A 24,667-nucleotide genomic window follows, 5' to 3' on the forward strand; every position below is an offset into this window, starting at 1 on the left:
AACATATTTTCAAAATCTACTTGCTATTTGCTAATGACTCTGATAGGTGATGAAGATCCAAAGATGAACAAGGCACTATTCCTGTTCTCAAAGAGCTCACAGTGATTTCAGAGAGGCAGGAGTGCAAATTAAAAACTGTAATAGTATGTTCCATGTGCTCTAAGGAGATATGTGCCGAGTGGTATGGGAACACAGAGGAAAAGCGACTGGGTCTGAGACAAAGGAAAGGATTCATAAGTGATGGAAGGGAGAAAGACACTGCAAGCCTCTTGTGGCAAGGTCAAGGTGGTCAAAAGAATATTTGGGGGAAGGAAGGAAACCAGTAGTTTAAGTAGAGCAGAGGGAGCAGTGTTTAAGTTGACCCTAAAGGACGGGTTGGGGTTGGAGTATGAAAAAGGAGCCTTGTACATCATGCTAAAGAATTTTATGTACTCATGTAGGCAATGAATGAAGAGCCACTGGGAGTTTTGAAGTAAACAAGTCGTATTACAATTTTCTTAAATTTAATTCTGGCAATAAAGAATGAACTGGAAGGGAGAAGTTCTGGTGACCCAGGGAGTAGGGTGGAGATAATTATAATAATCCAGGAGAGAAACGCCAAAATCCTGAACTAAATAGTGGTAGTGGGAACAAGGGGGAAGACTCATCTTGGTTAGCATCTCAGAGATAGAGTATAAACTCTATGAGGTCCAGCATACAAAGGGTGGCTGGACGTGGGAAAAGTCTAACCCAGGTGGAGGCAATGAGAGGCACTTTGTGTAGAGAGAATTTTAAAACAATAATAAAACTTGCTGAACCACAGTCTGCTTTTTATTATCCTCATGTGCCAGCATTTCTAAACAATGTCAATGAGAAAATTCTCGTCCCTTAAAAAAAATCTTTTGTTGTCTAAGTTCTACACAGTTGCTGCAGTTACTGTTGAGTTTAAATAATATAACAAATATGTCAGCTTCAAATTAGCACATTCCAATTACTTAACCTTTAATAAACATTGCATTCTACACAGAAATTAATTCGGGGAACTTCCAGTCCTACAGCCCCCCTAGTACAGATGGAGGTATTAGTTTAGAGAGTAAGTTTATAACAGTTCAGAATTGTGTAAGGCCCTTTCTGACTTGAGACTCTAAGCTCTGTGGCACTCCATCTGTCTCCATTTAAGCCATGGATTTGAAATAAACAATGATAGCACAGGGGTTGTGAAAAGGAAGAGACAGAACTTGGGTATTTAAATGTTATTCTGTGTGCAAACCATTTTCTGATCTTTGCCGAGTTCATTCTTGTGGAAGCATTTCCAAAACTTACATTACTGCCAAATGACATCACAAAGTGTGTCGATAGAAAAGAGCTATAAGGAGGTGATCCTGGAGAACATCAACAGTGTGGAGGCAGCAGATGAAGATGAACAGCCCTCCCCTCCTGCCACTCCCCCAAACCCCCAAAATACTGAGAAAGATAAGCCCGAGAAAAACCCGAAGGCAGAGTTGTCCTGGAAACCAAGAGAAGAGAGAATTTCAAGGCGGGAATTTCAACCACGTAGAAATGAGAAATGAAATGAAATAGTACTAGAATGAGAACAAGTAAGACTGGAAACGCAAAGCCACAAAGACATTACCCAACAGCTTTATCAGCTCTGTGCTGGGTCCTCTGGCAGCACTTTAGTGACACAATGGAAACAGAAGCCAGGCAATGGATAGAGGCATGGGTTGGCATGAAGAAAGCAGAGCCAGTGTGATTGAATTCTCTCACTTGTGAAGTTTGGCTGAGCAAAAGAGGAGGAGAATGAAAAGGAGGTAGAGCTGAGGGAAGGTGTTCCTAGAATCTGAGCCCCAAGGAAGAAGTCACAGCTCATCCACCACAGGACCCAGAACCTAATTATGCTCTGCCTCCTCACCCTGTGGGTGCAAATTGCTGGATGGTGTGTAAGAGAAGGAGGCCAGGTGATGGCACAGGGTCAGGTTGTATGGGTCCCAGAGCACAGAGAGAGGGCTAATCTCTTCTAATACGAAGAGTGCTATCTCCTCCGAGATGAGCAGAGGAAATTAGAATGAGTCAAGATTAAGATGAGGGGCACCTGAGTGGCTCAGTTGGCTAAGCGTCTGCCTTCCGCTCAGGTCATGATCCCAGGGTCCTGGGATGAGCCCTGCATCAAGCTCCCTGCTCAGCAGGGAGTCTGCTTCTCCCTCTGCCCCTCCCCACCATGTGCTGTCTCTCTCAAATAAATAAAATCTTAAAAAAAAAGATTAAGATGAATTTTGAGGAGAAGAACAATAGTATGAGCTTTTCCACCCAATGACCTCCCCATTTTCTCATTAAAAGAGGAGGCAAGATTATCTACTGAGAATAAATGGGTACAGTAGAGGTTTTGGGATGTATTTCTCCTTTCCTACTAATTCACAGTAGCATTTCTGCAGTGATGCATAAACCCGTGAGGAAGAGTATAAGGAGAGAAAAACAGGACTGCCAGTCCCTTTGTGCTTTGCGTCTTGAGCGATCCAGGGTAAGGGTAGCACTGAAGAACTGCGACAGCTTCACGACAGAAAAGGCACATTTATTAGCAAAGGAAACTGATGGAACATCCCAACCAGTCAAACTGCCCAAGGAAGCACTACCGCCTTCCCTGGGCTCACTGAAAGGAAGCCACTGTAAGTTTATAGACAATTAAGCCTCCCGAATCCTTGTGAAAAGAAAAAGCAATTTAGTCAGACATTTGCAAGACCATGGGGCCATTAAAGGGTGATGACCACATTGGAATGCCTATAAAAAGCACTTAACTCCGTGCCTGGTGTCCGTCAATAAATATTAGCTGTTATTATTCATAAAAACCCAGTGGAAGATGACAGAAATGTCTGTCATCTCACAACATTGATTCCTGCCAAGTGGTGAAGGAGTCATGTAAAAATCCCCCAAATGCCTGTAACTCTGAAGTCATTCCTCTCTGCTTGTTCTTCTAGCCCTTCTACACCACATCTCTTCCTTTCTTGGAAATGTGTCCATGGCATTTGCCCCAGTAAATTAAATAAAACTGAGTCAGGTCTGAGATATTAAAAAAAAAAAAAAAAAAAAAATCTGGCCAAGGCTATGTTGTGTAACCGTAGCTCGGAAGGCCGGGAGTGAAAAGAACAAGTTACATGAGATGATGTGACGAGGACCCAGAGCAGAAAAGCCAGATGTTAGCAGATTTTTTCAAGAAAATCAAAGGCAAAAAGGCACCACTAATGCCCCATTATGTTATATAAGCACAATCGCTACTACAAATGAGCAACTTACGAAGTATTTAAAGTAACTTTTCAAGGAGACGATTAAAGAAATTTTCATCAGTATTAATGAACATAATCATGCCCAAATCCAACACTTCAAAAAGAAAATCTTTATGGCTTTAGGGCTCTAAACTTTCTCGTTTGATCCTTTTAGTTACACAACTAAAGAGAGCCAAGAGTGAGACGTAGTTCATCACAGCCCGAGTCTGTTAGTATCTCCAGTCCGAATAACATTCGATGGAGTACGGGGTGTGTAAATAGTTATTTGAGATCTTTGGGTGGAGCACTGATTTCCCTGCCCAAAGGAATACTCAAGAAGCCCATAAAAAGTGCTGAGGAATAGCCACGCTGATGCAACATAAATGGCATGATAAATACATCTCCACTTTACAGAATTAAAGGACTTGCCTTAACTCTGGTCAAGACAGCTCTGTGCTTCTCAGAATTCCTCAGAACCTAAATCCTTGTCTCTATTTCACTGGTGATTGTATTGAGAGCTGGAGTGTTCGGCACGCTGGCCAAGGCATGGCAGACATGGGTCCCAAGCAATAAGCACAACCATAGCTCCAAGAGCCAACTAGGAGAAACTGGCACCCCAGTTTGTGTTTAGTGATGCCCTAGCTTTCTTACGCCAACTATAAGAAGAAACACCTTCAACTGGATAAACCTCTGAAGAATTTTGAAACTACTTTCCTAATAAAGCTATGGTGAAATCACTGTCAAAATCTAAAAATTGACTTCACCTATTGAAATGTAGGGAATTTCAATTATGCAAACAAGAGCTTAAAGAGACCCAAGGGAGGATCCAGGGGGTAATTCTGTCCACATTCAAGTAAAATCAATCAAGAGGTCAACTTCTTGCTAACTGTTACACATTGCATAATGCCTTTAACTTATTTTGGCACTTTGACGTAGCTTCGTATAAGAACAAACAGGATGTGTTAAGCCCTCCCTGAAAAAATATAGAGTCAAATGTTACCAATAGCTTAAGTCAGGACTGCTTTCCATCCCAGATACTTTATCTTTTATTTTTATAGACACAGAAAAAATAGCCTGTGAGATGCCTACCCATGTCATAAATTCATATGTTCTCAGATGTCACTCCTCCCCAGCAAAGGCTAAATTGGTATTTTTAAATACATTAAATTGAACCATTGGTCCCTATTAAAAGCCTCTGAATACTGATTCTTAGGTCTGCCCAAGTTTTAAGCAGATGGAAGTCAGCATTGTGCAAGACCCACAGACTCAGTGTAAAGGCACAAAGGTTTAGCTTTTAGGTGAGCATAATATTTGATCTTAAGGTGCCTTTTATTATTCACTTTAAAAAATGAAATTCTCTAAAACTAAAACTAGAGCTAAAATCATTGTTGCCTGGAAACAAGGAGAAAAGTAGAGTCATTATATACATACAAAAACCTAAGCAGAAAGAGAATTGGATGTGGGCTGTTAAATTTGAAGAACACTAATTTGGGAGGTAGCAATGACTCTGGACACAAGTGAATGAATTCAGAGAGATTTTGGTTTGTTTTTGTTTTTTTTATACTTTCTACATCGAGCCTCAGTAAATTAAAGCAAAAGTTGATGAATCAAAATTCTAGAAGTCTAATTCAGAAAGCAAGATGAGTCGATATTTGTAAAATGTTTGCAAATCCTTGGTTGAAGATACAAAGCAAATTTCTACAGTGATCCCCCCGTCCTTGTGCAGTATTTTGCTTTCCGTGGTTTCAGCTACTTGAAGTCAACCTCCATCCAGAAGCAGATGATCCTCCTTCTGATGTATTGTCAGGTCCCAATGCCTACGACCCAATGCCTACGTCATTCACCTCACTGCATCTCATCAAGCAGGCATTTTTTTCATCTCACATCATCCAAAAGAAAACAGGTGAATACAGTACAATAAAATATTTTGAGAGAGAGAGATCACATTCACATAACTTTTATTACAGTATGTTGTTATAATTGTTCTATTTTATTATTGTGGTTAATCTCTTACTGTGCTTAATTTATAAATTAAACTTTATCATGGGTATGTATGTATAGGGAAAAACATAGTACGTATAGGGTTCAGTACTGTCTGCAATTTCAGGCATCCACTGGAAGTCTTGGAATGTATCATCCACAGATAAGGTGGGGACTACTTTATTATAGGTTAGATGTGATTAGAATAGGCACAGGGCTGTATAGTATGCTTTTTGTAATGGAATTTTAATTTATGGTCATTTGTTGGAGCTGGAGATTAGGGTCTGATTCTCTCCGAGAGAGATCTCAAGATGGGTCTCACATTACAACTTCAGACTCCTCCTAAATTTGATCCATTTTTACCATTGTTTGTTTTAATGGGTGGTTGAGGACCTCAGATTCCCAGAGAATGCTATTTGAGCATTTAAATTATTTAGTCTATCAGGCTTTGCAACAGAAATTCTGAAGATTCTGGAGATTCAATATCTATGCAAAAGTAGTGACTTTGGGCCAATTAATTAGCTCCTCTGTGACAATATTTGGAAAACCCAGTGAGATTTTTGTGAACATTTTTAACCTAAAATGGTATTACTTAGCTTGAGTTTACTACACTCAAGGGATGCAGACTGGACTATACCTCAAAAAAGCATGACTTCAGAATCTTAAGAAAATTCAAAAAATGTTCTGTATGATGACAATATTATTAGTTTCAGTCACTGTTCTCAAAGGACTTCTTCATATGAGGACAAAAACTATCAATCAGCTGTATAAATGCTATCCTCTTTGTTAAGAAACAGTCTCACTTTGTTCTATTATCTTATGAAATAATTAGTATAATAATTAATATTGTGATCATATGACCTCTGGAAATAACGCCTTCTGCAATAATATCGACATATGCTGTCACTCCCAGTTCCTTTAAATATAAGTGGCATATGGGTACACCATACCAATTTCTTCCTAAAGTTCCATCTAATTCTAATTTCTATAAATGTAAAATTAGTCAAGTACACACATTGATTTTTACTCAAAGCCAGGCACCATACTGATGATAACAAAGTAAGCAAATGACAATCTCCACTTTTAGTCTTTGAAGGCAGAAGTAAATGTTATTGATTAATCCAATCAGTGTTCAAGCAGGAGTCAAGCTGTAATAATATAGTAGCTAATGAGGAGAGCTGTAAAAAGTCTACAAATGATTTAGTGGAAAGTAATTAGTCAAAATGATAACTGGGCTGAAATATTTGTTTAAAGAGTAGATAGTCCCATTCAATGATTTTCATATATTAGTAACTTTATATATTTTAAGTATGTATCCATTTTTTAAGATTTTTTTTTCTGGAGTTTAAAGGAAAGATTTTACATTTTTATCCATTTCAGCTGCTTTGGACTGTTTGTAGCAGCAAAAAGTTAGAAATAACCTAAATGTCCAATAAAAGGGATTGGGTTAATATATATTAACAGTACACCAGATGGTTAAGAGCTCAAACCCAGGAGTCAAACGAAGAATCTAAACCCTAGGTCCACCCTTTCTCATCTGCGTTACTTGGTCTGCATAACAAACCCTATAAGCTACAAAGACTCATCTGTAAATTGTAGGTGACAGCTATTACCTTCATAGGGCTATTGTGGGCTAAAATGAGAGAGGTGAGGTCACAACATGACCAATGCAGTGACTTAAACAGGGTAAATATTTATGTTCAATTAATTAAAGTTTCAATTAAATAAATTTGTATCCTTCCTTTCTTTCTTTTCTTCCTTCCTTCCTTCCTTCCTACCTACCTCTTTTTTGTTTTTATGAGAAGTAGCATGTTATACTAGAGAAAGGACAAAATTTAGATCTGTCTTTGGATTTAGAACTCCTTATAAAGCTGTGTGACACCGGTTACATTTCTCATCTTCTCTGACCAGCAGTTTGTTCATTTCCAAAATGCAGATACTTATACCTAATGCACAGAGTTGTTACAAAGAGCAAATACCATAATGTGGATGAAGGACTTACAACGCTTGGTACATAGGCCCTGTATTGTTGTTATTATTATTGTTGTTGTTGTTGTTGTTATTTTAAGGCCTAGGCACCATCCCAAGCAGTATAAGCCCTCTGAATGCTCTCAGTTCAGCTACCCATGTGTTTATACAGTTGTATGCTATAGGTCAGGTCTTCTCACATGGGCAAAAGTGTTCAGTGTCATCTAAAAATTGATTGTAACACTTCTCTTGCTCACACACACACATATATAAACATAAACACCATCTTCATTTAATAAATTGTGGAGAATATTCCAAAAGAAACCGGGCAGACATCGATTTTCTCTGTGGGAAGACCACTCAGATTTCAAAGTCTCTAAATAACACAAGTCTTGGAATCACTAAGCCAAGAGATTGCTAACCAGGAACAAAACTAAAAATAACTCTGCTTTCATTTTTGAAATTATCTGCCTTTTAATGTTATAACAAAGGTCAGTTTTGCCAGTTCCTACAGAATTTCAAGAAGAGATTTAGTAAAAATTAACAGAACTTTCTGGAGCCAGGACAAAACATTTCTAAATAAAAGGAACAACATTACAGAGCTCTTCCTTGAGGATACTCAAACTTCTCTTGAACCACTTAATTATTTGCCATTCTAAGAAATCCTCTAAGGTTCTGCAACACAGAGCGTCCAAGATATCCGGTGCATGTCATAGTGGCATCAGAAGCACCTATGCCCAAGGCTTTCATTAGCCTAAATGGTGCCTTTACACAAATTTTAAAAATGGTGGCTCCCCTCTGGACAGATGACTTAGAAAACACAATCTTTCAGGTGTACAAAGCCCAGCAGGAAAGAAGTTGGCCGGGTTTCCGCCCCACGTCACCCTCTCCATAGGGTGCGCCACGTGACCCTATCCCTGCCTCCCTTTTCCTTCCCATCTGCCACAGTTTAAGAGACTGGAGCCAAGTCCATTTCACACAACGTCAGAGCCTTAGCCTGGGGAGTGGGTAAGTGGATAATGACAGACTCTCTGGGTGAAGTCACCTCCTAAACTTGGCATAATATAGAGATTTCATTGAGCACAGTCCAGTCTAGGCAGTGGCTGCCTGGCCTGTGTTGAAAAAGACTGGAGACCAAATCCAGCCCTAGTAGGGAGCAGCGGCTATATTAGCAGCATAAACCATTGGTTCCCAACAGCACATATGCTTCAGATTTCCTATCCTAGTCCCAAACTGTTGAAATCACAAGCATTTGTGGAGCAATTAATATGAACAAGGCACTGTGAGATGCTTTAGGGCAATCCTTAATCACACATTGGAATCTTCAGGGGACTTTAAAAAAAATAAATAAAAAACAAAACCAGATCCTTGTAATTCTTCTGTAAATCCAAAGCTATTTTAAAATTCAGAATTTATCAAAAAAAATTTTTTTGCTATGGCTATTTGGGATTTTTTTCTGTATTGTGCAATTTTTTTTTAATTTTTGTTCTTTGAATATGAATCTCTTGATTTAACTAAGCCCTCAAGGACATAAGGGATTAACTGCTGTCATATTCAAAATGATGCATTTTTCAGGGCAAATCTTAATTTTCTCTGTCTTCTTTAGATGAAAGAGCAGCAAAAATGCCTAAAAGACTTAAACTAGTATCCGTTTCGAGCACCCTTACTGAAACTTGATCCGTTGGGCCAGAGGCAGGTCCTTACTATAGCTGATAATACAAGTAGATCTTCTCACATTCTGTTTCCAGGCATCACTACCAGATTCCCTGCCACCACCAGCATGCTTTTCCCCTCCTAATACACCTCCAGTCTTTGCCCCACTCACTGGGACTCACAGAAACAGAGACCAGAATGGTGGTCGCCGGGGCTGGGGAGCAGGGGAAATGGGGAGAGGTTATCAAAGGGTACAAACTTCCAGTTACAAGATTAATGATTAACAAGTTCTGAACATCCAATGCATGGCCCAATGATTATAGTTAATAATACTGTATTATATACTTGAAAGTTGCAGAGAGAGTACATCTTAAATGTCCTCATCACAAAAAAGAAATGGTAATCATGTGACATGACAGAGGTATTAGCTAAAGCTATGCTGGTAATCATTTTGCAATATATACACGTATCAAATCTCACGTTGTACACCTTAAACGTATGCAATGTTAAATGTCAATTATTATTTCAATAAAGCCGGGGGAGGGAGTAAAAGGATTCATTAATTTAAATAAGTAATTTTTAAATATAATATTTATTTTATAAAAAATACAGATTTTTTTTGGTTCCTCTGTCAGAACTCCTGAAGGAGAGGTTCCCCATATGTCCATTCACTGGTCAGTTAGAGATCACAGAAAGCCCTGTTTTGGAAACTACTGAGATAACTAAGCCCCTTGCTATTCTTATCCATTCCTCTGATAATTAAAACCCTCTTCATGCCAAACTGCAGGATGCAACACATTCATGCGGCATCAATCTTATGTCTTATAACAAGGATATATTTCTAATAAAATAGAGAAGTTTAAGGTACATGGCACATAGGTTAATTATTGCTTTGTGAATCTTTTTCTGATATATATGTATATCCTTATATATTTACATAGTTATATGTATATCTGTGTACTGCATCACGGTTAAAACATGTATTTTTTTTAAGATTTTATTTTTTTTAAGTAACCTCTACACCCAATGTGGGGTTTGAACTTACAACCCAGAGATCAAGAGTCACATGCTCCACAGACTGAGCCAGCCAGGTGTGCCCTAAACAAGTATTTTTTATATTTTGAAACAAAATTCAAAAACACATAAACTTAGGTAGTCTATATTAAATGCTTCTTGCTGCAGTTTTAGCAATTTCCCCTCTCTATTGTTCCCTAGTGGAAATTGAGAAAAAGGTTTCCTATCGACCACAAACTCTCCAATATAAATTAGAAATCGGTCCCCTCTCTGCCTTACTTTCTCTCACTTAGAAAGATGGAATTTCTTCACCTTTTCTTTATGGACAAATGCCATTATTCTCTGTTCAACTTCCTCCCAATTGAATATATTAGATTTTAGATTTCAGGTCCAAACTGATGGTGTTTTTATACTGTGAATAGTGTTCAGTGGTTCTTTCTTTACAGAGAAAAAAGCAAGAGGAAATGGGTTTGCATAGCAGTCAGAGGGACTTCAGCCAGATAGAATGAAAAATTTCCTGGTGGTCAAGATAGTACAAAGTACAATGAGTCAATGAAATGGGGGGGAGGGGGCGATGTGAAATCTCCTACTCTGTAAGTTTGTGGAAACAACCCAGATCCTTATCTGTCTGGAATTCTTTAGAAGTGAATCTGTCTGACAGGCAGGGAGTGGACTTCCAGGTCTCTAATGCCATTGCCTCCTTGCATCATTAAGACATTCTGAAGAAACATAAGCTACATATTCACAACTCCAATCACATAAACCAGCAATTTATGGGTGGCTCGGTCATTAAGTGTCTGCCTTCGGCTCAGGTTGTGATCCCAGAGTCATGGGATCGAGCCCCGCATCGGGCTCCCTGCTCAGCCAGGAGCCTGCTTCTCCTTCTCCCACCCCCCTGCTTGTGTTCCCTCTCTAGCTGTCTCTCTCTCTGTGTCAAGTAAATAAAAAAAAAAAAAAAATCTTAAAAAAAGAAAACCAGCAACAATCTTGCAAAGTTTCTCAACTGGAGCACAAAGGACATTGGCGGGGGGCAATTCATCGTTGAGCAGGTTGACTGGTGCATCTCAAGATGGTTTAACATCACCACAACCCACTTAGCACCTCTAGGTATAATGATTTCATCATAAGAATGAGGGAAAATATTGTGTTCCTCACAGAGCTATGAGAATAAATGAAATATAGGAACAGCACCCACACAGACCTGACAAGTACAAGAACTCATTAACTTCTCTGCCCCTCCCTTTCAAATGTTAAGATCTGAAGAGAAACAATTTTTTAAGAGCCCAAGCATGAAAGACACATCTCTGAGAGGTTATGCTATAGCCAGTAATTTCTGAAACCGTAAGTCTTTATTTATAGGGAGCATGAAACAATTCCTCACCCTCACCAATTGTCATGGTTTGATTTGGTTTGGTTTGGTTTGGTTTGGTTTGGTTTGGTTTGGTTTGGTTTGGTTAGAAAACATTAGAAAAATTCTTTCTCCTTCACTGTTCCCGAAAATCTTCTTATTCTTCCTTATAATATTAGGACAGTGTTAAAGATGTTCCTATTCCCCTGAAAAGTTAAAAAAATAAAAAGGGGGGAATATAACCAAAAAAATTAATATACATCACTGAATCACAGTATAAATGGTTCATTCTAGTACACTTTGTAAAGAAATATTTAAGTAGTTTAATTAGCATCTCCTCTTAATCTTGTCAGAAAATATTGACCAAAGAGGTCTTTCCAATAAAGACAATATTTTTGTTGTGTCTGTTTCAGAAATGTGGTGCTGGATTCTTTCTCGCCCAGTCAGGAGAATGTATGCCTTGTGGCTGCAACGGTAACTCTGATGAGTGCTTGGACGGCTCTGGATTCTGTATGGTAGGTCGGGGCACCTGTCACTTTTCATATACTTCACTGGGCTTCTGCATCTTCAGCGGGAACCAAATACTCTTCCTGCACGTCTGAGCTCCCTAGGAAAGAGCTAATCAAGCTCTCTTTTTACCCTCACCTTTTCCTGTAAGACACGTCATAGAAACTACTGGTGACTATAAGTGGCCATCAAGGCGTAAGTATGACGGTGCATGTGCTCCTAGAGGGAACTGACCTAGCAGCCTCGGCAGCTGGTGTCTACCACAGGGCCAAGGGTGAAGGGATTGAAAACTGGACACAGAGGAGGAAATCATCCATCCAAATTCCTCTGTAATAGTATAGTTTGCCATGTGTTTGGCTTCAATCTACATAAACCAGAAGAATAAAACTGTTGTTTCATAGCTTATTTTACAACTTAAGTTAGGTCTATAGACCAAGATTTGTTTTTTAAAAAAAAAAGGTTTGAACCAAATAGCTAATAAAACTGAAAACTTTGGCCTTGTGGTCTTTGTAATTCTGTGTTTCAGCCCCCAGAAGACTTTTTTCCCCTTAACTGCAACAAATTCCCCAACTAACTGTTCTTCTGTTGAAGTATCATAGAGACTTGTGGAGGACACTGGGGAGACTTCTAGCAAAAAGGGCTTGCCGTACCTTTTCTGTGTTCACTGAATGGACTGACAGCTTCGTGAAAATGGCTATTGAAATATTTACCAGAAATGACTTTAGTAGAAGTCCTAGGAGGCATTTCTAAAGACTTATGTCCTATGATCATGTTTTCCTTCAGGAGCTATACCACACGGCAGGAAAATTAGATTCTTCAAGATCCTATGAGGCAGAAGAGGCTTTCCAAAACTGCAAGAGTATTTTTGCATAAACTACAAGAATTCTTAATTAAACACACCCTATTTACCTCAAAATTAGTATAATTATCCCTATTAAGCAGATCATTTTGATTGTAAGTGGTCTCCAAGGTGTGCGCACGGAGGTGCTATTTTACCCATTGTAGATGCATTACATTAAGATGCAAATTAGAACATTTCATCTACTTTGAACCCAGCAGTTGCCACTTTTCTAGAGACAGAGAGAATGGAGTGGCAAACACTAGACAGGGCCATCTCTTTGTAGTGTTTGTTTAGTCCTGGTGTTTCTGTCTTCCCCCTCCCCCCATCTTCTTAAATAACCTTACATCCAGGATGTCCTCTGTAGCCGTGTAGGCACACGCAGCTGCCGAAGCCTGCCCCTTTCTAATGCTTCCATCTCCGGTTTCCTGTTATTTTAATCCCAGTGACATTTGAAAAGAAAATCCCATGGATGCACTTGAACTAATAATGTACATCTCTGATAATTTGACCAATTAAAGGCTCTTTGTTATCTGGCTTTTTGAAAGAGAAGACAATAGGGACTGGCAGACCCATCAGCTGCCATCAGGAAGCCAGTAAGATGGAAGACTGAAATAGAAGGGCAAAAAGTCCCTCCTGGGGCACGTGTGGTGATGAGCACTGGGTGTTATACACAACTAATGAATCACTGAACACTACATCAAAAGCTAATGATGTACTATATGTTGGTTAACTGAACATAATAAAAACATTAAATTAAATTAAATTTTTAAAAAGTCCTTCCTGCAAGTGCCTGTGAAGAGCTATGACAAAGCCACTCTTCTTACATAGGAACTGTTGTGGTTTTATCTATGACCTAGACATGAGTTCTGAGAGGACGGTCCTCACGTGATTCCTTCACAGCTCCTGGGCATACGAAGTTCTAATAAAAGTTTGGGAATGGACTGGGGTGTAAACTCATGCCCACTCAAGGAAACTGCCCATCTTCCTGCAATTACTTTGTTCTAAGACAGAATATTTTAAAAAGAAAGAAAGAAATAGCCATCCTACTCATCCTAATGGGGAGCCCCCCACCCCAACTCTACACAGATGGAAATAGCTTTTTTCCCTGATTGAAGTAATATATGCTCAACATAAAAAACAAACAAAACAATAATACAGCTATGTACTGTACATGAAATTCAGAGTGAAAATCACCCACATTCTTATCTCCCAGAGCTAAATATATATATGTATATTCTTATACATTTAATTTAGAAAGACCAAAAAAGGATGTAACTTGTATTGAATTATATGTAAGTAATGAACAGAGAGGCTTGCCAACATAGAAAGAATATTTTGTCACTTAGGTGGTAAATGTATTGCCAGTGGTATCCCACTGGAATCAAACTCAGATTTTCCTATTTCCTTTGGCATCCCCGCTTTGGCCTCCTGGTGGAGTGGGACCGGTTATCAGTTCCTGCCCTGTAGCTCCTCCATCCAGCTCATCTGGTTGTCAGGGCACCAGAGAAGAAGCAGTGAATCAGAGGAACACTTCCTTGCAGCCGACCGTGGGCCTGGGTTTCCATCAGTTCTCACCATTTGCCTGACTAACTCATTTCTCCCATCTTCCACACACAGCCAAAATTAAAAGGCCTTTTATTTCATTTTAATTTTGTTTTTATTTTGAAAGCTTATAACGCCTCCCTCCACCTTGCCCTCCCCCAGGTGTTTCTAATTCTTCCTCCATTCCAATGTCCAATTTCAATTTGACCTTATATTTTACAGACTGATTTTAAGGAACCAAGCCATTTGACAATAAAGTACAGAGTAGACAAAGTTAGGCTCCCATTTTAGACATAGCAAAGAAACTTAGAGTTGTCTTCACAAGAGGGATACTAATTCTTCTAACGCAGAAAAGTGGCTAAGTGAAAAGTGGCTTCATGAATGAAATCTAACATGTGTGCGGTGTTTCCAAAAAGCTACCTTGCATCTTATCAGAACTAGAATGCACTGGAAAGCGTTCTCAGCTGAGTCAGCCAGACAGGGCCCCAAAGGCCAGGCAACTCCTGTGGACATGGCAGACTCTCTAGGAAAGCTCCAGAAGGAGGTATGAGAAAGGAATTAGGGGAAGAAACAGGTAAAAGCAGACAAATGGCTGGTGGTAGGAATGTTTGGTCCCTAATAACCCATATTTTATCCCAAGTGTATGGGCTAGGTACAGAGAATTAAGAAGAGGCCTTGACTAAGGCCAGTTCCCATCTAAAGAATCTTCTCATCATTAGGAGAAAGCCAGGAGCCCACTGACCAGAACTAGAGTGGAGAAAATCTGACTTGAAGTTTACCATAGAAACAGGGCTCCTCAGGTTCCTTTTTGATTCAGGATTGGTTGGTCTATTGATTTCATCTAACCATTTAACAAATAAGCATTTTTTTTTTTTTGAGCTCCACCTATGTGCCAGACACTATTCTAGGATTTGGGTTAAGTGGTTTCCACTGTGTTGGGTTGAAGGACTGTAGGAACAGAAACACCTACTTGAAAGTGCTTCTGGACATGACCAATATGGTAAAGGTCAAGGTATGAGGACCATGGGAGCCTCTACATGTGTTTCTCAGCACAGAGAAACACATGTAGAAATCCCTATCTGCTCAGTGACAACCAAATGAAAAATTAAAAAGATTTCAGGGTCTGTCCCAGCATTGCAGGAAAAATTTTTTTTCTAAATCTGAATAAGAATATTCAGGTTTAAAACTATTAAAAGAACAGCAAAAATATCATTGAAATCTAAAGAGACGCCCATCAAGCTGTTATCTGGCTGGTGGAAACATGGATGGATTTTTATTTTCTTTTTACTTTACAGTATGCCTCCCTAAATTCTCTGCAACTGTCTGTAGTAATTTTGTAGTTAAAAAGATATTGATATTCAAATGGACTTCTACCTTACCCTAAGCATAATGGAGAAAGGGAAGTAATCCAATATATTGAAAGCTAATGAATTTTTTATTGCTCTCAAAGCCTAATTAAAACTTCATTCAGGAAAGCAAAGATATTACATCTCTAATTTCTGCAGACACTAGCATTTTTCTCATGCTTTTCAAACTCTCCTTTATTATGTGTGTAAGACAGAAATCAACCAATGTAAGTTCCTGTAAGACTAAACATGTGTGATTAATAAACCAGCACATTCATTAGACGTCCCAGAGCAAGAAAAAATTGAGTTATAGAGACTTCTTTTTCCTGTTTTACTTGCAACTATAAAGTTGGTATCTAGATCAAGTGCATAATTCTTACATCAGAATTTTGACAATTTTCCAATATAGTGCAACTTGGAAACCCCCAAATTTTGCAAACAGAGATGGATTTGGTTCCATGCTAACTGAAGTTTCGAAACAAAGTCAGAAAATTGTATATCCAAAGAATTTAGAGTCTTCTGTTGCTTTGTGCCCAGTCACATGAGAACATAATAGGAACTGAACGCAAATAAGTTCCCTATACATTGCTCATGTTTCTTCTTCCAACCCTGAATGTGTTCCTCTTCTTATGTTCTCCATCTCAGTTAATGACAGCATCATTCTGCCAAATACTAAGATGTCCCAGAGGCTTCATCAACTTCCTTTTCCTCTTCCCCAACATTCAACCCCGGAGAAAGCCCCTTCTCTTCTCTGCCATCCCACTGCCTTAATTCACATCCACAACATCCCTCCCAGACCAGAGCCATGACTTCTCAATGACTCATCATGCCCTGCTCCAGACGCTCCTTCCCCTAATCTGTCTTCCTTACCAGCAGTGGAGACATCTTTCAACCTGATCAAGGCATTCTCCTTTCTAAATTCTTCCAGGGCTTTCTATTCCTGCCCCACTGAGCCACTCACTGCCACCAAAACTAACTCTGTACATGCAGAGTCTGTGTCTGAATTTGTGCTCCCCTGCTCTCTACCCGGGATTTCTTGTTGATCCTTCAAGGCCTAGTTCAAATGTCATCACCTCCATTAGGTCTTCAACTTTCTTAGGGAAAGCCAGAACCTTTGCTTTCTCTTCGTCCCATAGTAGGTGTATCCTTTATACGTACCTCAGTCATAGCACCTAGCACACTATATCATTGTTTGTTGGCTTCTCTGTGTCCTTCACAAGCCTGGGAGTTACTCAAAGGCATGAACCAGGCCTTTTTCATAAAATGACACATAAATGAATCTGGTCTTCTTCATTTTAATAACAGTCACAACTCGTTGCCTGTCGTGATACCAGCTGAATCCAGGCTTGTTAAATGAATGAATGAATTAGTAAAATAACAAACCAACAAATGCAAAAACCTTTAATTTTATAATTTATGAGACTCTTGGGTCACTCTTCATTGCAGTAAAATGTACGGTCTCTTTATGCTAGACACTCAGGCTCAGGCCCAATGCTGAGGAACTAACAAACAGTGTTACTTATTCTAGGTGTTTCTATTTAGAGCTTGCTTCTCCAAGTATAGTCTAGACCGGCAGCACTGGTGATACTTGGGAGCTTGTTAGAAAGGCAGGTACTCAGGCCCCACCCCAGACATCCTGGATCAGAATCTGCATTTTCACAAGAACCCCAGGGCACTGGTGTGCACCATGAAGTTTAAGAAGCACTGATCTAGACAGAACAGAAGTTTTCAAACTTTTGGTCTCATGAGCCCTTTGTGCTCATAAGAATTATTCAAGTTGCCAAAGAGTTTTGTTTGTGGGGATTATCCATATTTACTGCACTTGAAATAAAACTGTAAATAGATCTTTAAGGGGAGGGGTGCGCCTGGGTAGCACAGTTAGTGGAACGACCTACTCTTGGTTTCAGCTCAGGTCATGATCTCAGGGTCATGAGATCAAGCCTGGCATCGAGCTCCGCGCTCAGCACAGAGTCTGCTCGAGTTTCTCTCTTCTGCTCCCCCTGCCTCTCCCCACTACCTGCACCCACACCTCGCTCTCTCTATAATAAATAAATAAATCTTTTTTTAAAAGGGAATTTAAAACTGAAAGTTTCTCTAGTTTTTCTTGTTAATTTATTTGAAAATAGCAATAAATCCATTGCATATTAGCATAAGTAATATGCTTTTATAAAATATAAACATATTTTACAAATTAAAAATATTGTTCATGTTTGGCTTAAGAGAAGACAGCTGGATCTCATATCTGTGGTGATATGTCCGTGTCATGTAGCCCCAGAAGCCCCAGCCTCTACCTTACACATATGAGAAAATGAGAGTCCAAAAGATAAATAAAATCTTACTGTTATTAGGAGAATGGTTTTGACCTTCCTAGACACCGGAATCACAGATCTGGGTAGACTATAGTCTTGCATAATCATGTGACAAACTACATGAAGGCCAACTTGATCCTCTTAGGCCTTCTTCCTCCATTAAACTGGTTCTGTGGCCAAGTTATCCAGACAGCATTTCTCATGTGAAGAACCACAGCTGATGCCCAAATGCCATTCCTCACACCTATCCACTTATCTGCCTCACTGTCTCCATGTAGCTTTCTTAACAACTGGCCAAAGATTCAGAGGCTTTTTTCATTTTTAAGTGGGGTCAGTTTTATTAAAAAATAAATTCTCCCCCCACCCTCAACGACACACTTATTTGTCATTGTCATTTTTCTTTTTAGTTTTTTAAATGTCAGAGCACTGAAGGTCAAGGCATATTTGCAATCCCAGAGTAAAAGTTTTCAGAGCTAGAAGAAAATTTACAGGCCATCCCAACTGGATTCTCATTTCTCAGATAGGGAATAGAGACCCAAAGAGTCAAGTGACTTGTTCAAAGTCCACCGGCTAGAAAATAGAAGCAGTAGGGCCCTTGGTCCCTGCCTCCAGTGCTAACTATCTCTGCCAATCTTCCAGAATGTACATCAGTGCCTTTTAGGGAATTCCCTAACAAACCCTTGAAAGGAAGGCAGATGAGGAAAGTCAGCATTCCCTCCCTGAGCATTTAGAGGTCCAGGAGATCTGGTGGCTTTGCCCTGGAGGGTAATTTTTCCCCGTGGTTGCCATGGCAGAATTAGAGCCCTGACAAGGAGTCCAAAGCACCCAACAAGCCATAAGGAGGCAGCTTCTTTTTGCAGCTTAATAGGCATTTCAGGCAGGAAGAATGATCTAACATCTTCCAACAAGCCTATTTTCTTCTGCACAGATGAGCTTTGTCCATCCAACGAGGACTCAGACAAATTTGACCTCAGCCTATGAGCAGCCATACCAGGTTGCTTATGGCTTAGATTCCTGGTAATTGGGCAAGGCTTGTTAGTTTTCCCTGGAATGTGAGATTGCCACTGATTTTGAGCCGATTGGCGTCCCTGTTACCTTCCTCTATGTGCTCCAGACATTAATTCACCCTTTCCCACTTTTTCTTTCCTTTTTTCCCCCACAAATATTTTTTGAAGATTGACTTAGTTCTAGATACAGTGTTAAGAACTGGGGGACATACTTGTTAACAACCTGTCGCCTGTACATCATACTTTATTTTTCAGTTTCTCATTGATCTGTCAGGCACTCGGAACTGGCCTCTAAATTCTGTTCTGTTAACATAATTCTAATCAGGGGCCAGAGATTGTCCATACCTAATGGTTGACCAAATGCCCAAAGAGCGTTCAACCATGATAGCCTGTTGCCCACATTAGAACTCTGCCCTTTTGATTTGAAGTCCAAACTGTTGGTAAAATAGTATGACACCTTCTAATGTAGTCATTTTATGACTCTTTGGGGAAAGGAGCCTTTTGTCTAACACACTGGAGAAGTGGTATAATACAGGAATTAACAGCCTGGCTGCTGGAACCAGATTGCCTGAGTCTGAATCTCACTTTTGCCTCCTTCCATCTGTGTGACAATTTACTGGGCAATTTATTTAACCTCTCTGTGCCTCCATCTCTTCATATGTAAAATGGGGTAAAAAATAGTAACTTACCTTAGAATTATTATAACAATTAAATTAGTTAACCCATGTGAAATGTTTGAAGCCTTTATTCTGTTTTGTTATTCTATTTTGAACTTCACCGTAGAACACAAGGACAAAAATCAAGAGCTCAGAGTTCACCTTGCTACTGCTCCATCTTGCCTTTCCTTAGGTGCTTCCACAGAGCACTGTTTGAAAACAGTTGTGTCTGTTGAAGCTCTTGTGCATAGATGTTATTAAGGGAATGGATCAAACAAGAGGCTGTCATCCTCTTGGATGACATTCTAATTCTAATGGCATAACTTTTCACTGAAAATCCTATTCAACTTTTATACACTCTGGTGAACGTAAAGATGAAAATATTACAGTGCTAATGGCATTGCCTTGTGCAATCCAGTTCAGTCCTGTTGGAGAAAACTATCAGACTAGCATCACTTCCTCTTTAGAGTACTTGGCAGAAATTAATCCATGAACGTGTCACTGCTGAGTTGACTCCGTTCTACTCAGTACCTACTCTATTTGAGCTGGTACAGTACTGAGAGGCATAATGTATAGCAGAAGGGCTGCTGAGGTTGGGAGCCAATGATAATAGTACCACGTGGGTAGTGGAATGGGGGTAGGAACAGGGAGGGGACATCAGAAGGAATTCCTGGAGGCTTCGAGGCCTACTAAAGATCTTGAAAGATGACCAGGCATTCTAAGCAGAAAAATCAGCCTGATGATGAATTATCCCCTCTGCATGCAAACTCTAAACTCCTCAGGCTGCTAGTGCGCACCTGGAAGTTCAGGATGAAGCCGTCCACCACTGTCCACACTTTCTAGGACTGACTGGGGCCAACATGGCTATTTTGTGCTGACCAGTACTGACCACACAATCAATTCCATCAGCCTGACATCCCCTTTCCTTCGAGTACTGTTTGGTTCCCAGATACGTTGCGTACAGCATTTCTTTTGTGTCTTTGTCAATTTTCCTATCTTTTGCCTCACAGCACTGCCAGCGGAACACGACAGGAGAGCACTGTGAGAAATGTCTAGATGGTTACATCGGAGATTCCATCAAAGGACCACCCCGGTTTTGCCAGCTGTGTCCCTGTCCCCTACCCCACGTGGCCAAGTAAGTTCTGAGAGAAGAGGTTCTCTTCTGCGGCTTGTCCCCTTAATTATGTATTTTTCATTTTTACTCCATCCAGAGTTCTCAGGTTTTCCCACATTAGTGGAAAGACTGAGTACCTCATATTGAGATGAGATGGGAAAAGATATAGGAAAGTTTCTTTAGCCTAAATACACTGTCAGGGAAACATAAGCATAGCATAACATAAGTGGTATGGGTGATCACCGCGTTCCCAAAATATTAGGTAGCATCATAAGGCCAATGGAGTCTTCAAGGATTTTATAAGCAAGGTTAGTTTCTTGGCTGTCCCTTGACCTAGAGAGATCACAACTGGTAATGCAAACAGACTCATAATCCAGGACTTTTCGTAGCAGTGTTTCCTCTTACTCTCACAGAGTAGAGGCTTTCCTACATGTGGTGGCAAACTGTTCAATCAGAATTACAACACAGATAAACAGAATGCATGCTTTAGGCCCATCAGCTCATAAAAGATTTCTAAGAAAACTAATTTTCGCTTCTGGCTATGTTTTGACCTGAGTGAGAAGTTGAAGAGAATAGACATACATCTTAATGGAAAGAGTGGAATTCTTTTCAGGCGCATAATATGTATAAATCCAATAGTCAAGTCATGACTGGCCATTTTATTATCTTAAAAATGACAGAACGTAGAATTAAAATGGTGTAGTGGTCATTGGTTTTCCAAATATCAACCATTTCTCTGATTCTCTGAAGCTAAGTGAGTGTCCTACAATCACTTCATTTCTGACATTAACTAACCACCCAGAGTTAGTTAGTCCATACATTAAGTCCCACTTCAGAAACCAGCCACAAATAGGATCCCTAGGCTACTCACATATCTGCTCAGCTAACTATAAATTCAGGGGTTGCCTTAGGTTCAGTAATTCTCTACAATGACTCACAGAACTCAGGAAAGTGCTATACTTACAATTATAGTTTTATTCTAAAGGATATAACTCAAGCCAAATTAAAGAGATGTATAGGGCAGGGTGTGGAGGGGGAGATGGGAGGGAGTAGAGTTTCTGTGCATTTCTGGGTTGTTCACTAACCCTAAAGCTCCACAAGCCTCCTGTGTTGTTTAAGAACTTTATGTATGTTTCATTACACAGTCACGATTGATTAAATCATTGGTGATTGGAACTCAATCTCTATCCCCTCTTTCCTCCCCGAGGAAGGGGATGGGGTTCAAAGTTCCAACCCTGGAACCACGTAGTTTCCACCTCAGACAGACCAGCCCCCATCCTGAAGCTGCTTAGGGGCCCATCAAGAGTCACCTCATTAACATAAACTCAAATCTGCCTGAGAGGGGCTCATTCTGAATAACAAAAGACAGTCTTATCACTCAGGAAATTCCAAGAGTTTTAGGAGCTCTGTGCCAGGAAGCAGGACAAAAACCAAATATATATTTTTTCTTATACCACAAGTAGAAAGAGTAATGAACCTAGGTTCATATCCAGGGTTTGGCACAAAATAGCTGTGTGATCTCAGGCAAGATACTTTCTCTCCATGTCTCACTTTCCATGGGATTTGAGGTCAAGGAAACTAGATTCAGATCTTGGCTAATTTATATATTCCTTTATCTACTTTGGATCTCGGGGTTTTTTTTTCCTGAGTTGTAAGGATCTGCCTCATAGGGTTGGACTAGGATATGTGTGTGGAGCATTTGAGTTGGTGCCTTACAGACAGAAAAGTGTATGCTGGTTACTGGCTTTATTGAACACATGCTTTGTATTTTTTCTAACACTAGTATTTTGCTTACTCTGTGTCAGGCAATGTTCTAAGTGTTTGGATGTAATATTTAGTTGATAGCTAACTTTTAAAAGGCCTGAATGTCACACACACACACACACACACACACACACACACACACACACATTCTTATAAAGAGAACAAAGATGACAACCAATTCTCCCCCTATTTTTTTCTTAATTGAACACCAATATCAACTAACATTTCACCTAAAAGCTTGTGATTTGTTCAGATCCTCTGATGAGTCTGTCAGTGAAGAAGTCAAATGTTTTACAGCCCCCATTTTTCTTTAGAAACCACTAAACCGCTTCAGTCCTTACTTTGGATTTTTCATGTCCCATGGTATCAACAATGTGTGCAAAATGGATGGTATTGAGAGGGAGAGTAGGAACCTCAAACATTAAATTTTCTGTTATATTTGGGCACCTGGGTGGCTCAGATGGCTAAACGCCTGCCTTCGGCTCAGGTCATGATCCCAGAGTCCTGGGATCGAGTCCCGCATTGGGCTCCCTGCTCCTAGGGAGCCTGCTTCTCCCTCTGCTTCTCTCTCTCTCCCCCTCTGTCTCTCATGAATAAATAAATAAAATCTTTAAAAAATAAAAAGAAAAGAAAAATAAATTTTCTGTTATATTCACGCAAGTGTGTCCTGATTTATGAGCTCCCTTTGTCTCATCTAGGTATATTCTTTAATTGTTCATTAATATTCTGCTCTCAAACATTAGTCTTAACCACATCCGATGAGATGCTCAGCATACCACTCTCTGGCCATGCTATAGTTATTTTGTTAAATATACCGGCCGCCCATTTTTCAATAACAGGTTCCCCTCATTCTCCCATATAAACGAAGATGCTATATAGCATCATTTGCTCAAAGCAGGTTTACAAGCTCTGAGCTGCAGTTTCTTTGAAAACTGAAGATGAATTAGAAAAGCAATCCTCTAAATTGTATTGTCTGGCTTTTACACTTTTTGCCCCATTCATGTTGATGTGGGAAACAAAGGCAAAAGAAAAAGTTAAATTTCCATACTACTTACAGCCCACTGACAAGTCCTTGAAACCAGAGTGACCTTCCTCTGAGAGCTCAGCTGCCTTGATGTTGACACTTTCCTAAAGGCAAACAAAATTCAGTCTTAGCTTAACATTATCCTGACCCCTCAGGATCCTGTGAGTCTACTCTAAACATATAGAAATTCCTTTCGAAACTTCCTTTACCTCTACCCCCAAGACACATGTGGGCAATCATCCTCCAAGCATATGGCCCACTGATATACATCCGAAGGGTCTCATGACTGAGGGTTTACTAAACAGTAATAAATGACCTTTTCCTAACAATAGCTAGCCCCCTCAGGGTCCTGGAAACCTTGTTTCCAAAATTCCTTGGAGGCTTGTGCTGTCCCTAACCCCCTCCCAACTTGAAAGTATATGATCAGTCAATCATCACAACCCCAGTGCGGCTCTTTCTGCCCACGGGTCCTGTCCCCATGCTTTAATGAAACCACCTATTTGCACCAAAGACGTCTCAAGAATTCTTTCTTGACTGTTCACTCCAAACCCCAGCATTTCCACATCAATATGACAAGACTTTATTACCTAAACTTTAACTTTACCTTCTTGAGATGAGAAACTTTTGGACTGAGAAGTTTTGTCTACATGCAATCAACAAATATTTATCAGGCACTTATTACATGCCAGTCATATACTACCAGTCGCCAGTCACAACAATGAACAAAACAATCAAAATGCCCTGCCTTCATTAAAATAGGTCAAAATACAGCAGCATTTTGAAGCTCCTAAAGCAAATGACTGTTTCACCTTTTCAGCTAGGTTATCCAATATTTCAGTTGATCAAGAAGCTCTTCTGAAGGATCTTTCAAATAGATAAATAAGGGAGAAATTGCCAATTGGGTGATGAGCTTCCTGTCTTGAAGGAGGAAACAGTTTCTATTGGATCACCATTCCCACTCATGCTCTCTGGGTGTGTGAGCAGATCTGGGCTCAAAGGGCAATTGAAGGTCTCAGGCAATGTGCTCTGCCGTTAGGTACATATTCACAGATATGGAAATTGAGGTCTCTAACAGTACACATTTAAAGTTGAAAAGCCTGCTGAAAATTGACACAAAAGAAAAATACCCCCGCATAGAAGTAAAGAACATTATGTGGGAGTGTGGAGGAACTAGGGGAGACCTGCTTTCCCTGAGGTGGCAACAGTCCTACTTGGGGGAAGAGACTGGTTCCAAATAGGGAGGTTGGGATGGGGGTATGGGGGCAGGTGTAATCTGTGCCCACAGAACAGGTCAAATTTGCCTAGGTCTTATAAGGTTCTAGCCTTCGATATGGCTTCATTACTGACTTAGTTAACTA

The 24,667-nt window shown here is 39.9% G+C and overlaps 1 protein-coding gene across 3 annotated transcripts in view; it reads left to right on the top strand.

Annotated features, from left to right (window-relative positions):
- LAMA4 (laminin subunit alpha 4) overlaps window positions 1–24,667 on the top strand; it is a 147,607-nt gene that overhangs the window by 24,895 nt on the left and 98,045 nt on the right. For all 3 annotated transcript variants that reach the window (XM_027601984.2, XM_027601987.2, XM_027601986.2), the window contains exons 2-3: window positions 11,613–11,714; window positions 20,418–20,542. In XM_027601984.2, coding sequence (XP_027457785.1) covers window positions 11,613–11,714; window positions 20,418–20,542 — 227 coding nt within the window. The remainder of the gene's footprint in view (window positions 1–11,612; window positions 11,715–20,417; window positions 20,543–24,667) is intronic.

Source organism: Zalophus californianus, chromosome 7 (genome assembly GCF_009762305.2).
Source record: "Zalophus californianus isolate mZalCal1 chromosome 7, mZalCal1.pri.v2, whole genome shotgun sequence".
Classification (NCBI taxonomy): Eukaryota; Metazoa; Chordata; class Mammalia; order Carnivora; family Otariidae; genus Zalophus; species Zalophus californianus.